Source organism: Delphinus delphis, chromosome 9 (assembly GCF_949987515.2).
Source record: "Delphinus delphis chromosome 9, mDelDel1.2, whole genome shotgun sequence".
NCBI classification, from domain to species: domain Eukaryota; kingdom Metazoa; phylum Chordata; class Mammalia; order Artiodactyla; family Delphinidae; genus Delphinus; species Delphinus delphis.
Window position 1 is genome coordinate 33,829,453 of NC_082691.1, and position 17,698 is coordinate 33,847,150.

At 38.5% G+C, this 17,698-nt stretch overlaps 1 protein-coding gene across 1 annotated transcript in view; it reads right to left on the reverse strand.

Moving 5' to 3' along the window:
* Window positions 1-17,698, reverse strand: part of DNAH11 (dynein axonemal heavy chain 11) — a 313,588-nt gene that overhangs the window by 251,919 nt on the left and 43,971 nt on the right. The window contains 6 exon segments of the mRNA XM_060020402.1: window positions 316-648; window positions 6,855-7,247; window positions 7,398-7,502; window positions 9,793-9,988; window positions 10,548-10,672; window positions 10,990-11,127. Coding sequence (XP_059876385.1) covers window positions 316-648; window positions 6,855-7,247; window positions 7,398-7,502; window positions 9,793-9,988; window positions 10,548-10,672; window positions 10,990-11,127 — 1,290 coding nt within the window.

Below are 17,698 nucleotides of genomic sequence, written 5' to 3' on the forward strand. Positions count from 1 at the left end.
AATACAGCAAAAAACAGTGGACATTAGAATGGAGAACACTAGAACTCAAAATCGAAGTATATTCAGATTAAAAGCTTTGGAATTAGCTTGGCATTTATTTGTAACTCTAAAGAGATGTGCGAAATTGGTTAACATATATGTAAATATATTGAATTTTTTTAGAGTAATATTTCCTGTTCAGTGCTGATTTCTTTGGATTCTGTTCTCTGAATTCAGTATTCAGTAATATTACCAATAAATGTATTTATAATCTCTTAATCTATTAACATGTATATACTTCACAATAAATGTAATACCCATTTACAAAGAACATACCTGGTAATTTGCTATTTCCAGATGTGCTGCTACTCGCTTCATCTGGGCAGACATTCGGAAACTACTGCACAGCATTTCTTCCACCAGATCATAGAAGCCATCCCCAGCCTCTCTTTCTAAAGAAGGTTTAAACAGAATCTCCGGAGGCATTAAGATCATCTGTGCTTGAAAAAACGGTGCAGATTTCAGTTGTTTCTCTGTGTTCGTCAGGAAGAAGTCTAAGTCATGCATTATTGCTTGAAAAAAGCCTTCTACCACGATGTCATCAATGAATTCTACATAAATCTTCCAAGCATCCAGAGAAGGAGTGGCTCTAAACAGCATCCTATTTTCCTACAAACAGACAAGTATTACTAGACCAGTATAGACAACAGTGAGTATAAAAACAAAAGCTGTCCATTTAAATGGCTTGTTAAAGGGGCTGCATATGGGGGCACAGCATAGAAACATTCAAATGCTTAGTTGCAGAATCTTAGCCTAGACGGCAATGATCTAAGCAGGATTTTGTAACATTTAGTTCACTTATAAGATACATTCAAAAGTCATTCTTTAAAGATGCTACCAGAAAACTACTAGAGCTAATCAATGAATTTGGTAAAGTAGCAGGATACAAAATTAATGCACAGAAATCTCTTCTATTCCTATACACTAATGATGAAAAAGCTGAAAGTGAAATCAAGAAAACACTCCCATTTACCATTGCAACAAAAAGAATAAAATATCTAGGAATAAACCTACCTAAGGAGACAAAAGACCTATATGCAGAAAATTATAAGACACTGATGAAAGAAATTAAAGATGATACAAATAGATGGAGAGAGATACCATGTTCTTGGATTGGAAGAATCAACATTGTGAAAATGATTCTACCACCCAAAGCAAACTACAGATTCAATGCAATCCCTATCAAACTACCACTGGCATTTTTCACAGAACTAGAACAAAAAATTTCACAATTCGTATGGAAACACAAAAGACCCCAAATAGCCAAAGCAATCTTGAGAACAAAAAATGGAGCTGGAGGAATCAGGCTCCCTGACTTCAGACTACACTACAAAGCTACAGTAATCAAGACAGTATGGTACCGGCACAAAAACAGAGATATAGATCAATGGAACAGGATAGAAAGCCCAGAGATAAACCCACGCACATATGGTCACCTTATCTTTGATAAAGGAGGCAGGAATGTACAGTGGAGAAAGGACAGCCTCTTCAATAAGTGGTGCTGGGAAAACTGGACAGGTACATGTAAAACTATGAGATTAGATCACTCCCTAACACCATACACAAAAATAAGCTCAAAATGGATTAAAGACCTAAACGTAAGGCCAGAAACTATCAAACTCTTAGAGGAAAACATAGGCAGAACACTCTATGACATACATCACAGCAAGAGCCTTTTGGACCCACCTTCTAGAGAAATGGAAATAAAAACAAAAATAAACAAATGGGACCTAATGAAACTTAAAAGCTTTTGCACAGCAAAGGAAACCATAAACAAAACCAAAAGACAACCCTCAGAATGGGAGAAAATATTTGCAAATGAAGCAACTGACAACGGATTAATCTCCAAAATTTATAAGCAGCTCATGCAGCTCAATAACAAAAAGACAAACAACCCAATCCAAAAATGGGCAGAAGACCTAAATAGACATTTCTCCAAAGAAGATATAGAGATTGCCAACACACACATGAAAGAATGCTCAGCATCATTAATCATTAGAGAAATGCAAATCAAAACTACAATGAGATATCATCTCACACCAGTCAGAATGGCCATCATCAAAAAATCTACAAACAATAAATGCTGGAGAGGGTGTGGAGAAAAGGGAACACTCCTGCACTGCTGGTGGGAATGTGAATTGGTACAGCCACTATGGAGAACAGTATGGAGGTTCCTTAAAAAACTACAAATAGAACTACCATATGACCCAGCAATCCCACTACTGGGCATATACCCTGAGAAAACCATAATTCAAAAAGTCATGTACCAAAATGTTCATTGCAGCTCTATTTACAATAGCCAGGGGGTGGAAACAACCTAAGTGCCCATCATCGGATGAATGGATAAAGAAGATGTGGCACATATATACCATGGAATATTACTCAGCCATAAAAAGAAACGAAATTGAGTTATTTGTAATGAGGTGGATAGACCTAGAGTCTGTCATACAGAGTGAAGTAAGTCAGAAAGAGAAAGACAAATACCGTATGCTAACACATATATATGGAATCTAAGAAAAATAAAAAAGTCATGAAGAACCTAGGGGTAAGACGGGAGTAAAGACACAGACCTACTAGAGAATGGACTTGAGGCTATGGGGAGCGGGAAGGGTAAGCTGTGACAAAGCGAGAGAGTGGCATGGACATATATACACTACCTAACATAAGGTAGATAGCTAGTGGGAAGCAGCCGCATAGCACAGGGAGATCAGCTTGGTGCTTTGTGACCACCTGGAGGGGTGGGATAGGGAGGGTGGGAGGGAGGGAGATGCAAGAGGGAAGAGATATGGGAACATATGTATATGTATAACTGATTCACTTTGTTATAAAGCAGAAACTAACACATCATTGTAAAGCAATTATACTCCAATAAAGACGTAAAAAAAAAAAGTCATTCTTTAAAGGTGAAATCATTAAGAAGATTGCTATCTTCAAATATTATGCACACAAGAAATACACTAGTTCCCAATGCATCCTAGATGTATGGGGCCTGGGCTCTGGTTCTGGCCCCGTCCCTGACTCTCTGTGGCCTTGGACCTTGCCTGCCCTGGCCTCACCTGTAAATGAGGTTTCCCAAAGTGGTCCTCCTGAGAACGCTGTTCTGGGGTATCTAAAGATCACCAAGTCAGCAAAGAGCTATGTGTTTTAGGCCATTCTTGGAGACTCACAGTGTACCTATTATGTTAAAGTCCATTTAACCTGGTTTAACCAATTGTCTCCAAACACAAAGATATTTTGTGCCAACCGCCTATGAGCAGCTTGTAGAAAAACAGTAACTTGGCTTGGGAAACACTGGCCTGGTGAAGTCCAGGCTCCCTCTGTGCTTCAACAATATGAAAGTCTTTGACCTCAGCATCTCCCTAGCATGTGGGTAAAGTAATGGATGGGCCAGTGGGCATGACAGGGCCAGACACAGACATGGTTAAGGACTGCTAGAGGTTGGGCACAGTGTGGCAGGCCTAGGGACAGCGATTTGAAAAGGTCAGGTAAGCAGCAAGGTTGATTCCAGAAGTACCTTCTGAGTGGCAAAGGTTACACAGTCTATACAGGCCAGAGGGCAGATGCCCAAGGCAGAAACTACTATAGCACACAGAAAAGACGACACTAAAATGGGAGCTAATTATAAGGTAGATTATGCTCTCTGCTTTCTGTGATTATCCACTACTGTGGATATATGATCCCGGATTCAAAGGTGTGTGCTACAGGCAAGAATCAGAACAACAGAGGTGAGTCTGGATCCTGATAAAGCAGGGCAGAGATGAACAAGTTCTTTGAGGGTTTTTTGTCCTCAAACAAATCTAAGAACTGCTCTTTTCAGGGATGCTGTCTTGCCTGCCAACCACGTGGAAGCATTCACACCTGTGTAGTGTATGTGACCCACACCCCTGGAGCTGGGCAGTACACATCCCAGGCAGCTGTACACAGCAGTCCTGGCTCCGTTGTAGGAGCTAGTCTAGGGGTTGGAAGGGTGAAAAAATATCCTCAAAGACTATCTTGTTCAGGCTCTTCATCTTTAAGGTATAAAACAAAGACCTAAAACACATCCAGCGTCACATTCATAGGAAGTAAGCAGCTGAGCTAGAACTAGAAGCCAGTCCTCTTGACTCCCCAGAGTAGGGCTCTTTCCAACATATCTCAGTAATATACCTGCAATTGCCTCACTGTTCATACTTTCTCATACCAAGAGATCCAGCTTATATCACTACAGTGCCACTTTTAAGAAATTGTTGTATGTTCAACAATCTAGGGTAAAGGGAGGAAAAGGAAAAGAAAGGAGGGCTTTGGGTCACTACGCGATCGCTCGGGTCCCTTCCAGACCCAATCTTGCACGGTTCTGCCCTTCTCTCTTCATCTGAGACACTGACTGCAGACCATCCACAGAGATCCTACAGCCACAAAGGATGTAGCATGAAAGGGCAGAACTCACACACCTTCTGCTGTGTTTCTATGTCTTTCCCCTAAACCACATTCCTTGCTGGAAATCTGAGAACCAAGCTCAATTTCATGTGCTGATAAGAGGGGGAAAAGTCACTTAAAAGATAACTTACAGAAACAATCATTTCATCTCTATTTTGAAGTTGAGTTCCCTCAAGTTGGAAGCACTCCACAGGTCTAAGTGACTTCCAAGGTTCTTAGTTTTTGATTTAAGGGAAAAAGAGTCCATTTACTAGTAGAAAAATTCCAACTTTATTCTCCGAGAATACCACTGCAAAACCTTGTTTGTAACTATTTTTACTCATGTACTCACAATATTTTCAATGCATTATAATCAACATTCATATATCTTACTTGTCTAAAACCGCCAAGTTACTGTTTAGGGAGTCCACTTTCCTATTATCAAGAAAATGTATCAGAAGAAACTAATTGTAATCCACCATCTGTCCTCCATGAGGCAGATTCCAATGCATAAACACTTGTAAGGATGTCCTGAAAGTCGCAGAATAATTCACAGCCATCTCGGCAAACTAGGAACAGTCGAGGTCATGACTAAGTTAAGACATTGCTGAAAAAACAACTTTCCAGATATATACCTTCTTTACATATCAGAACATCCCCGAGATTCCCTCAAGGCTACCCAGGCCTTAGGGGGAGCCTTCAGAGGGAGCATGGCCCTGCCCCCACCTTGATTTCAGACTTCTAGCCTCCAGACTGAGAGAGAATACATTTCATTGCTTTAAGACATCCATTTGTGGTACTTTGTTACAGCAGCCCAAAGATGCTAACACAGGCAGTCATCTAAGAAGGCAAAGTCTTTGTCCTAGCAAATTGTTACCAGTAGGGAAAATTAAAACTTTCTTACATGTTTCAGACAAACTTGGAAGTCAACAGAAACTTTGAAATCCATATGAATTCTTTTCTTTCTTTTCTTCTTGTGACACATACTCAATACAGCATATCAAATGTACCACATCTTACTTTTCGGTGAGCAAGTTTGTTACTCTTCAAACCCTTTCTTCACACAACTGCAATGCCAGCCTATGCAAAAATCTGCCCTTGGGCAGGCATGTCTAACTAATGTGCCCAAAAACAAACCCTGTCTTTTCCCTGCAAAATCTGCTCTGCCACAGCCCTCCCCGTATCAGTAAAGGGAAACTCTATTCTTCCAGCAGCCCAGACCAAAAACGTCAACGTCATCTTAACTTCTCTCTCCTCTGACTGATCGCAGCAAATCCTCTTGACTCTGCCTTCAAAACACATCCAGCATACGACTGTTTTTTATCACTACCGTCTGGACCCAAGCCATCTTCACTTGGATTACAGACTCATCTCCTAACGGTCTCCTTGTCTACCATCTCCTGACCCCCCTGCAGTTTACACTCAACAGGGAAAGCTTCTGAGCAGAGAGTCTCCAGCTGCTATATTCCCTCAGAGTAAAACCCAAAGTTCTCAAAATGGCCCGTTGATCCAGCGGGATGTACGCTTAAGCCCTTTCAAACTTCATCACCTACTATTATTCCCCCTGGAAATTCTGCTTCAGGCATGTTGGCTCTCTAACTGACCCTTAGACAAGCGACCCATACTCCTACCGTAAAGCTTGTGTACTTTGATACCTAGAACATCCTTCTTCCATTTCCCACCTAGCGCATTCCCTTTCAGTTCTCTGCAGAAATGCTACCTTAGTAAAGAGGCCTTTCTAACTACCTCATACACAGTGTCCACCCCACCTGCTACTGCTTCTCTATCCCACCATCTCTGCTTTATTTTTCACCATTGCTCATGTGACCGATTGAAGATACTACTATATATTTGTTATTTTCTCTTTCTATCTTCCCTAACTAGGATGTAAGATCCAAGAGGCAAGAGACTTCTTTGTTTTATGCTTTTGTTTCTCTGCCTTCTGTTCTTTGTTCTTGTTGTTTTATTTGTCTTCTCTTACACTGATTACCCTGGAATAGTGCCTATCACTGTTGTAAAAACTCAAGTACTTGTTATAAGGAGAGTAACTACTGTTGCCACCCTCAGGAGATGGCTGAAAGGGTTACAGGAGATGAGGTAAACAAGACGGATGACACACAGAGGCATTCAGCAAAACAGGAGATAACTATGACCAAGGTAAGGACACCATCTCTAGCCTTTCTGTTTCATCAAAAGATCTCACATTCCTATCTCTTCCCTTAGAAATGAGCACAGCGAGGGCCACAGAAATTACAGACAAGTAACACAAATTCCTCCATCTGCAATGCTTAACAAAACCATACCTAAAGTTCTTTTGGGCCCAGAAAAAGGGCCCTCCATTATTAGGTTACCTATTTTTGCTCTTTTCTAAACTAAGTGAAAGGATCTGCTATACATTTCGAAGCCTTTAAAGCAAGTACCTCAACCAAGTTGTGTATCTTGCAGCCATCTTCCTGGATTAGCGTGTATTTTTTCGTAAACAAATCACGCTTGTTCTCCCAAGTCAAGGCGGTCTCCCGCCTGTGTTCTCTCCGGGGAAGGAGCGTGCACTCCACCCAAGCCCGCATCGTCTGCTGAATCACTTTGACGTTGTTCTGCGCATGCTCCACTCTGCGCTCCAACTCTGAGGTGGCCGTCTTCATCCTCTCGATGTCCCCCCAGCAGTCATCCTGCCATGTCAGTGATGTGGCGGCTGCCTGCAGTTCCTCATCCACAGACCTCAGCTCTTCCTCAACCAGGGGGTATTCAACTTCCAGAAGAGTCTGTTTCAGCTTATTATATCCTTGCACAAGAAGTTCAAGATTTCCAATGGACTGATTCAAAAGAAAACCCCAAGACAAAAAGGGCCACATGTGTTAAAGCTACTTTCTCTTGGAGGCATGGAAGTATCTTAGGTCTACATGTTAATAATTAAAATTCAAACTTTCTATTCAAAATCTGCCCTAATATCTGAAAACACAGACCTTTAAAAGAGTGTTTCTTTTTTTGAAGATGGCTAAGGCTGAATCCGGTATGTCTGATTTCTTCAACATCAAAAGGTATTTAACTTCTCTTAATACGGCCACTAGCTATTAAAAGAAAAGCAAGGATTATTTAACATGATTTAAGAATATCATTCTTTTTTTTTTTTTTTGCGGTACGCGGGCCTCTCACTGTTGTGGCCTCTCCCGTTGCAGAACACAGGCTCTGGACGCACAGGCTCAGCGGCCATGGCTCACGGGCCCAGCTGCTCCGCGGCATGTGGGATCTTCGCGGAAGGGGGGCACGAACCCATGTCCCATGCATCGGCAGGCGGACTCTCAACCACTGCGCCACCAGGGATGCCCAAGAATATCATTCTATTTTTAAAATCAAACGCTTAAAATTTCATCCAATGATTACAATATTTTCAAACTGTCAAGGCAAAGGGGCTTTTGTTTCTTATGTTTTTTAAAAGCAACAATCATACATTCCATATGATGCAGAAGTATAAGTAATAAAGGTAGAAATCATTGGCTATGGCCCACTGTCAGAGAAAGAATTCAAGCAAAAAAAGAGCAACATGTACACGCCAAGATCTGAAATGCGTGGCCATAAGCCGACCTCGGTCTTTTCCAAACACCGCTAGCTCTATAATAATGCTTGTTTTGAAAACACAACATGATTATACATGAGGGAGGATTGTGAACATGCCACAAGTTTTGTCTTTGCTTAGCTGTAGTTTCATCAGCAATAAACAGCTAGGTAAATGCTAAAAACTGCAACCAGCTGAACAAAAAGGCTTAGGAATATGCAAAATGCTCATATGCACACACCACAAACATCCACCAGGTCCCTCCACTCATAGGTGTGTGATGAGCCAGCCCATCCAACTTCTGGTGGCCCAACTCTCTGTCTGGTTTCAAATGACCTTCCTTCCACCACCTCACAGTAATGCACAAGTCATAATGCACTTCCCTGAGCAAACTTCAGGTCTTTGTCAAGGGAAAGTACTATATTCATTGGAGCATTTATATACTACTTGACCATTTAAAATGTATAAAACTATGCTACTGTTCTTCCTAAGTTCCTTTTTTTGTTTTTCTGTTTTTATTGTTATTTTTTAATTGGAGTATAGTTGCTGTATATTATGTAAGTTATATGTGTACAATAGTGATTCACAATTTTTAAAGGTTATACTCCATTTATAGTTATTGTAAAACATTTACTATATTCCCCATGATGTACGATAATATATCCTTGTAGCTTATTTTATACCTAATAGTTTGTTCCTCTTAATCACCTACCCCTATGTTGCCCCACCCCTTCCCTCCCCCCAGGAGTAACCACTAGTCTCTTTTCTATATCTGTGAGTCTGCTTCTTCTGTTATATTCACTAGTTTGTTGTATTTTTTAGATTCCACATATAAGTGATATCATACAATATTTGTCTTTCTGTCTGAGTTATTTATTTTTTTAAACGTTATCACTGACAAAGTTTTTGAGTACTGTACCCTAACCCTCATTTTCCCCATCAGCAATGTACTTTTTATTGTGCAGTCTTTCATAGTGCAGTGAATTTTAGGAATGCATATGTCGTGTTGTAGCAAAACTGACTGTAGCCCTAAATCACAGTTTCTGTGGAAAAGACCACATGTTTTAGAAGGTAAACCAGTTGACTTCCTTAGGCTGTCACTCCATAGGTTCACTAGTACAATATATTTGGTATGTTTATAATCCCTTCAGGTAAAATTGTAGGGATTATCCCTAAAACATCTCAGGAATTCAGTTTCTATAAATTGGTTTTATGAAATCAGAAGGTAAAGCAAACCCTCAGTCCTCCAGGTCACATATTTATATACCTGAGCTGAGGTTAATAAGAAAAAATAAGTGATGCAATTCTTTGTAATATTTCGGGGAAAGAGAACAGAATTTGAGTACAGACTGTGACTATTAAACTCAGTGAGGCTAACTTTCACCTCCTAGGCATACAGTTGGACTGCCATGAGACAGGGCAAGAAAACCTAAGCCAGAAAACATCTGATCAAAGACTAACGATTCTGTTCAATTGAGTTAATATTTATTAAATGTTACCAAGTGCCAGACACTATGTTAGACACACAAAGATGAAATCCAATGGACCCTACTCTCAAGTAACTCATTATCCAGTAAAGTGGGAGTGGCAAATAAATAATTACAAGACAAAACAAGAAAGAAAAATTAATATAGAATTTGATAAGCAAATCCCTAAAACAAAGACCTATTAGAAGTTGTTTTTAGTTATAGTCCTCGTAGCACTGACATTTTCCCAAAATAAAATACAAATGAATGGAGGTATGAGGAATATTCTTATAATAAAAAGGGCATCTATGAAACGTTTTAAAAATATCAAACCCTTACCTTTGGGTCAAAGTTAACATCGAGAAGACCACTTATGGCACTGAATTTAACCAAGGGTTGATTCAAATTGAATTCACAGATTTCATCCACATTACTTTTCCATTCATTATAGATACGATTTTCAAACTGGTCTAGCAAAGCTGTCATTTCAGTATACTTCTGATAAATCCAGGCATCATCAGGACTTTCCAAGAATCTGTAGGAATATGTTTTTTATTTTTTACTTTTCTATACATTAGATAGATCTCAGCTTAGCTACTTTACAGTAATATATGATAGAAATAAGAAAGTACACTATAAAAATCAGGAAGAAAATCAATAAAGGTCAAATAATGCTTCTGCATAGTCTGTGCCTTAAAGGATATGAAATAAATGGAACTCCAAATATTTTACTAAATGCAAACAGCAACAAGTTATCAATTCCTACAAAGAAAAGAAAAAGATACAAAAGTCTGCAAAATAACAGGAGTGCTAGCTATTGGAGAAAGGAAAAACAATAACAAAAAGCTATCAACATATTGTGGGTGAAATAGAAAAGCGAAAAAAGACCTAAAAACATGGAAATATATGAAGTTCTAAGTCCTAAACATACTCCCAAACCATGGGGATAAATCCCTCTCAATGAGCCCAAGCAATGACAAGAGTTAAGTAAGGCAGTGACTCTTTAAGTGCTAAAATGAACAGCTCACTACCCTATATAAAAATTGCCTGTGTCGAAGGGATAATGTTACCACGAAAGAAGCCTAACTACTTACAGATCACGGAGAGATGCAAAGTTTGACCAAAACATTTGAAGTCGGTCCATGACCTCTTTAGCCCATTTGATATTTCCTGAGGTAAATGGCATATTCTTGTTAAGGACTACATTTCCTTGTTCAATCTGCAAATTGATATTGTGGTGAAGAGGATGAAAGGGAACATTTAATCAGGGCACACTCCAACCTTGTAGGCAATTGTTAATTTTGGAACATTTACAGTACAAATATAAAGAACATACATGCAAAGTAACCTGATTAGTAGAAGAGTTACTGTCCTAAAGCAGGTTCTTCATATCCATAAGGAAATCAATTACATAAAAGCATAACAATTTTAGAGCCTGTATCTACTCTTCAGTTATCATTCAGTGGAGCTCTACTTGACACCCTGACCCACAATATGATACTGTGGGTCTGTCAGACTTTATCCCCCCCCACTCACCTGTTGCACGTGTTCATTATACAATTGCTTACACATATCCAACTCTGCACTGAACATGTGCACAAGTGTGCTGTAACGTGGGCTGAAAATTTCCATGACAACTGGTTTCTCAAGGAAATTCCCAAATACAGTCAAAAGCTATAAAAATCAAAGTGAAAGAAAGGTTAACCACCATGGGTTTTTAATACAAATACTCGATTCACTATTTCCTCCATTAAACTTCCTACGTGACTAGATACAAAGCAAAAATCTAGATCTCTGCAAGTATCCTGCAATGTCTTCAGACTGAAAACACTTTAGCATCTCACTAAAATTTCTATGCATCCAATAAAGCAAATTCTAAATGTAAAGCAGTTTCCCTTCCTCAGCAGAAAATGAGGAGTCAGAAGCAAACCACTGTCTGTTAGAAATCCCTGATCACAGCCGACACCCCTACTTCCTGTTGGACACCAGGAAACATTGTAAAAGATGCTTTGCAGATTTAAGAACAGAAGCAAGATTGCGTACTTCTTATTTGCTCTTCCCTCCTACACATATACTCTTTAGAATAAGGAAAGCCATATCAAGGACCTCTAGGTCACACGTTAATAATTATACTGTTATCCTGTGATAAACCATAATGGAAAAGAATATGAAAAAGAATGTATAACTGAATCACTTTGCTGTACAGCAGAAATTAACACAACACTGTAAATCAATTGCACTTCAATAAATTTTTTTTTAAAAACATACAATTTGAGGAGAAAGAGGAAAGCTATAAAATTCCCAACTGTTAAAAAAAAAAAAAAAGAAAACATCTTCATATTTGCTAAGTGTAATCTGCTGTATGTCCTCTAGACTTAGAATTTCTGTTTGCCAAGTAACGTCTTATGGAAAAATCCAAACAAACTTTTTGGCCAACCCAATAAATCAACTATACTTCAACTATACTTTTATTTTATAAAATAAATTTTAAAAAAATAGTTACACCGGAAGCATCAGTCACAGTGACCGTCCTGCCCATGGCCGCCCATGTTTTGTACCACAGGACCCAGCTACCCCCAACACAGCAGCTGGGGCAGCAGTGGCGACCTGTTCCAAGGACAAGCACTCCACGGGCTGACAGTTCCTTCAGTGTCAAAGTACTGGTTGAAACCAATGCCTTGAGATAATTGGAGTCTTTCTCAGAAAAAGAATGAGGGCATGGCAGGCTGAACCTATGCCAGTAAAATTTACGAGTGAAAAGAACCTACAGTTGAACCTTGACAAAACGAGCTTGAAATGCGTGGGTCCACTTTTACACAAAACTTTCTCAATAAATACACTGGTAAATTTTTTGGAGAATTGCGACAATTTGAAAATTGTTCTCAGACAAGACAAACCACACTGCCAAGAAATATCAAAAAATTTAAGAAAAGGTACGTCATGAGTGCATGAAATATATGTAGATACTAGTCTATCCCTACATAGATATAAGGTGTTATTTAAAATCAAATTAATAATGTGTTAGTTTTCTTACTGTTTTATAACTTTGCTTTTAAAAAATTACACTACCATACAGTATGCCTTTCTCTCATAATTGGAGAAACTGAATATCAGCCTATCATCACAGGTGGTTTTTTTAAAATAATGTTTCCAATATTATAGTAGAGTATGGCTATAACACTCTATGCCATAAAAGTTTTATAATGATTCATTCATTAGTGTACAGGCTAGGCTCCCGTGAAACAATCCTATTTATTACACTAGGCTACCATAAAGCAATCATATTTCTGCTTCTTTTTATCAATGAATCATTATACCTGTAAATAAATATGAATTTTTCACATTATCTTTTCATTTCTTTATGTCTAGTGTTAGTAATACATATAAGATCTACAGCGTTTTGTATTGTGCAAGGCAATACTGATGTAGGTACTGATGATTCATCTTGTAAACAGATGACATAAACTCACGGTATCGATAGAGTACAGTCTTGTAAAGATGTTTTCTCTTCCTTATGATTTTCTTAATAACATTTTCTTTTCTCTGGCTGACTTTATCATAAGAATACATTATATAATACAAATACAAAATATGTATTAATCGAACGCTCATTATTGGTAAGGCTTCCGGTCAACAGTAGGCTACTGTTAGTTAAGTTCTGGGGGAGCCAAAAGTTAAACAGTGATTTTCAACTACATAGGAGGTCAATGCTCCTAACCCCTGCATTGTTCAAGGGTCAACTGGACTAGTGAGCAGAGGAAGCCAGTGAGTAAGGGGACAGAAAAAGCAGACACGTGAACTAAAACAAAATCACATGACCAGTAAGGAGAAGTATGTAGTTCCAGAACTCCCTCCGCTCGGTCATCTCAAAGTAACCTTGACCCCCTGTTTCCACAAAGCTGAGCTGTCTGGTGAACCTAACCTTGGATTTCTATTTGCCTCCTGTCTTGTCTTCTGCCCCACGGGGATTCTTCTGTGCATCAGTGTGAGACAGCTTTCTTTGCAAACAAAATAACGTAGTAAACATACATATTTTTGTACAAGCAATGTTTATAGAATGCTGACTAGGTGCCAGGGACTATATTTTAAGGGTGTTAAAAATGCTATTGTTACCACATGCTCCAGATAGGGGAAGTGAGTTATGGGAAGGGGATAACTTGCCCAAATTTTCACAGCTAGTGCAGAGTTGGCATTTGACATGAACACTGGGCAGTCTGGCATCAGAGCCTCTGTTGCCTTGTGTAGGAACTCATCAGCCAAGGTGCCATTTAAAATTGCTATTTTGTTATTTACTTACTCTATGTGGGCTTCAGAAAATGTGAGCTATTTGGTCTGTTATATAGATACTTTCTCTGAAATAAAAGGAGATAGCTTCTCAAAATAACTAAATATCATCAAGGTGACAGAAAACCATACACTAAGGTTTGTGCCTTGCTAGTGATGTGACATGGCAAAAGAAAGAGCTTTGTTCTTCCTCTTAGAAAACTAATGGGTGTTCCCCCAAATTTGTTTTTATTAAAAAACAGCATCATTGTAAACAATTTGTAAACATTTTCAAAAACTGTACTTACTAAAAAAATCAACACAAGGAAAAAATTATACCAACTGAAATGTAAATCTAACCATATCTTAAGAGGCCAGTTTAGACAAACACACACTGGCTTTTCTTCTGGTAATATCAATTATACCTACTGTAGAACTGTTGGTGGGAATGTAAATTGGTGCAGCCACTATGGAGAGCAGTATGGAGGTTCCTTAAAAAACTAAAAATAGTTACCATGTGATCCAACAATCCCATTCCTGGCATATATATCCACAGAAAACTTTAACTCAAAAAGACACATGCACCCCAATGTTCATAGTAGCACTATTTACAATAGCCAAGACATGGAAGCAACCCAAATGTCCATTGACAGATGAAGGGATAAAGAAGATATGGTATATATATATACGATGAAATATTACTCAGCCATAGAAAAATGAAATAACACCATTTGCAGCAACATGGATGGACCTAGTGATCATCACACTAAGTAAGCCAGACAAAGACAAGAATCATATGATATCACTTACATGTGGAATCTAAAAAATGATACCAATGAACTTATTTGCAAAACAAAAAGAGACTCACAGACATAGAAAACAATCTTATGTTTACCAAAGGGCCGAGGGATTGGGGAGGGATAAATTAGGAGTTTGGGATTAACATATACACATTAGTATATATAAAATAGATAACAAAGACCTACTGTATAGCACAGGGAACTATACTCCATATCTTGTAATAATCTATAAGGGAAGAGACTCTGAAAAAGAATAGGTATATATGTGTGTGTGTATATATATATATATATATATATATATATACACACACACATATATATAACTGAATCACTTTGCTGACCACCTGAAACAAATCAACTATACTTCAAAAAAAATTACTGTAGAAACTACTAAATATTTAAAATCTACTTAGTTAGCTGCTACCTAGCAAAATGCAAAGTATTAACTTTCTTCGTACAACCACTGTTTTGTTAACTTTGGACTTGATGTTAACATTCTGAAGTAAACATTGCCTCATAGATTTCACAAAGAAGTGTACTCCAACTATAGTAGGGAAACATATTTATTTCACAACATTCTCTTTCAAGCCCTTATCATATGAACCGCAACTGGAACAATACCAGAAGTTTCCCAGCGACATCTCATTTTGACCACCTGATACGCTTAGTGGGACTTAAGTCCAAGTGTAAAATAGGAAAGACAGAGAGAAAATATGCTTTGGGGAGGTTGTGAAGCCAGAAAGTAGTAGTAAACAGAGTCTTAACCTTTTATGCAGTATACATTACCTTAATTTTTCAACATCACAGATACATAAAAATTACCCTCCAGGATGAGAATAAACGTCATTTGAACTTCCGGTTTCCTTGTCACGTTGGAACTAAGAGTTTTTTTATGGAGAGTACAGACATTGTCCTTCATATCAACCTCAAAAGATTCAAGACTGATTCCCAATGCATGCTTCCTTCCTAATTATCCCACTGGAGATCTGTAAGGTTTACCTTGATTTTCTTCTACTTCTCAGTTTCATTATGTAATATTTATATTTTTCCTAGGTTTCTCTTTTTCAAAGATTTTTTTAATTTGCTGCCACTTGAACCATATACACTTCACAATTTTCTAGTTTTCTATTATTTCATCTAAAGACTTTTCTAGACACTTGTCTTACTTCAGTCTCCCTGCATGCAAAGAAACTGTAAATTTTAGAAAGCCATCCATCAGCATTTCAGTGTTTTGTTTGTTTGTTTTTGTTTTTTTTTTGTGGTACGCAGGCCTCTCACTGTTGTGGCCTCTCCCGTTGCAGAGCGCAGGCTCAGCGGCCATGGCTCACGGGCCCAGCCGCTCCGCGGCATGTGGGATCCTCCTGGACCAGGGCACAAACCCGTGTCCCCTGCATCGGCAGGTGGATTCTCAACCACTGCACCACCAGGGAAGCCCCAGCATTTTCTTTTAATTTTTATTGAGTGCCAACCCTGTAGGGTCTGAGCCACAGCTTTATACTGTTTGGTTCCAGGGCCCTTCCTGCTCATGTCTTTGCCAAGAGCAGGTACTGAATCGTGGTCTTCAGAGAACAGTCTGCAAGTATTTATTCCCTGGGACACAACGGTAACTGGTTGGAGTTCCATCATCCTGTACCTATGGTAGAAATCATTTTCTCCCCTAAATACACAACCCTGTAATTTTTTTCTTCTGCCACGACTCTTGCTGCAGTTACCTTCATCTTTGTGTCATTTCAGGACTCTGACAACCAGTCAGCCCTCCTAATGTCACAGTTATTAAGTGCCTGCTTTATACAAGGTGTTGCAGAAGGTGATCTAGATATAACAAAAACTCTAAGATGATGTCCCACCCCTGGAGAGCTTATAAGGGCACCATCTCACGTTATATTTTGCAGCAGACAAGGTACAAATATGTGGAAAGTTAAAGAAACAAAATACATGACAAAAAAGAGATAAAATTCTTTAGAAAAAATAACTGGCCATGTACTAAAATAGAATCCATATGAATGGTTGTGAAAAGGGCAAGGAGAGAGGTTTGAATTAGAAACGGTAGGAGCCTCTGTAACCTCTGTAACTGAGATTTCATTCTACATTCTTTCTTGAAGTTATTTCTAAAAGCAGGAAAAGAGGTCCAGTTACAGAGAATACGATAGACTACTACATAGCCACTAAAAATAATACTGTTGAATTGTTACAAAAGAAAAATTTTTATGATTCACTGCTTCCTGAAAGGGTTACAAAGAGATTACAAGGATCAGAATATGTCATTTTTTGCAAAGAGAAATATGTATGCATATCTAGTCAAAGAAAAGGAAGGGCAGTAATAAATACAATAGTAATTTCTGAGAGATGGGATGACAGGTGGTGTTATTTTATAACAACAGGCTATATATTTCAGCTGGCAGCATCTCAGTTTCATCCAAGGGCTCTTAAGAGAGAACTATTTGAGTCTCGTGACTTCTCTGTTAAAATGCTTGATGGGGATAGAAGACACTAGCCACTTAACCGCCATCTGACCCATTTATTTGAATTTTAAGATCAAAATCAAACAAGTATCTCCGACAAAGCCTGCGCCTGTTATACTGTTTTGCACTGCCATCTTCAATGAATTGTGTCCGTGATTCTCTAGCTGTGTTTCTGCTGACACTGAGGCCTCATTCCTCTTTGGGGATGTCATCTAAGTTTACACTTGACTTGCAATTCTCTTCTTTGACAAGCAAGTTTCACAAGGTGCCCCGATTACCCGTTACAAGCTTTCTACTTGGGAGGACTCTCAGGATGCTTTTCTTTTCTGCAACTATTCATACGTCTATACTGTATTTCATCAATTCTACGACAAACACTCTTTCATGTTTTAACACCTCTGAAACTAGACTATGTTATATAATCAACAGCATCATAATTTTTTGGCAGCATATTCTTTTGTTGATAAACACTGGTGTGTCTGATAATCAACGGTGTCTTATGCCTGATGAAAAACAGTGTATAAATTGCTATTTATTTCAGTCAGATTAATAAAGTGGGCAGATGAACCCAACCTATGTAAACAATGGCAAAGAAAAGAAATTCTTGAGTTAACAGAGAGTTTTCACTTTTCACTGTAGCTTAATTTTGAATTGATAGTTCACAGGCCATACCAAACTTGCTCTAAAGGTAATGAAAGCTGAAACAATGAATTCAAGCAA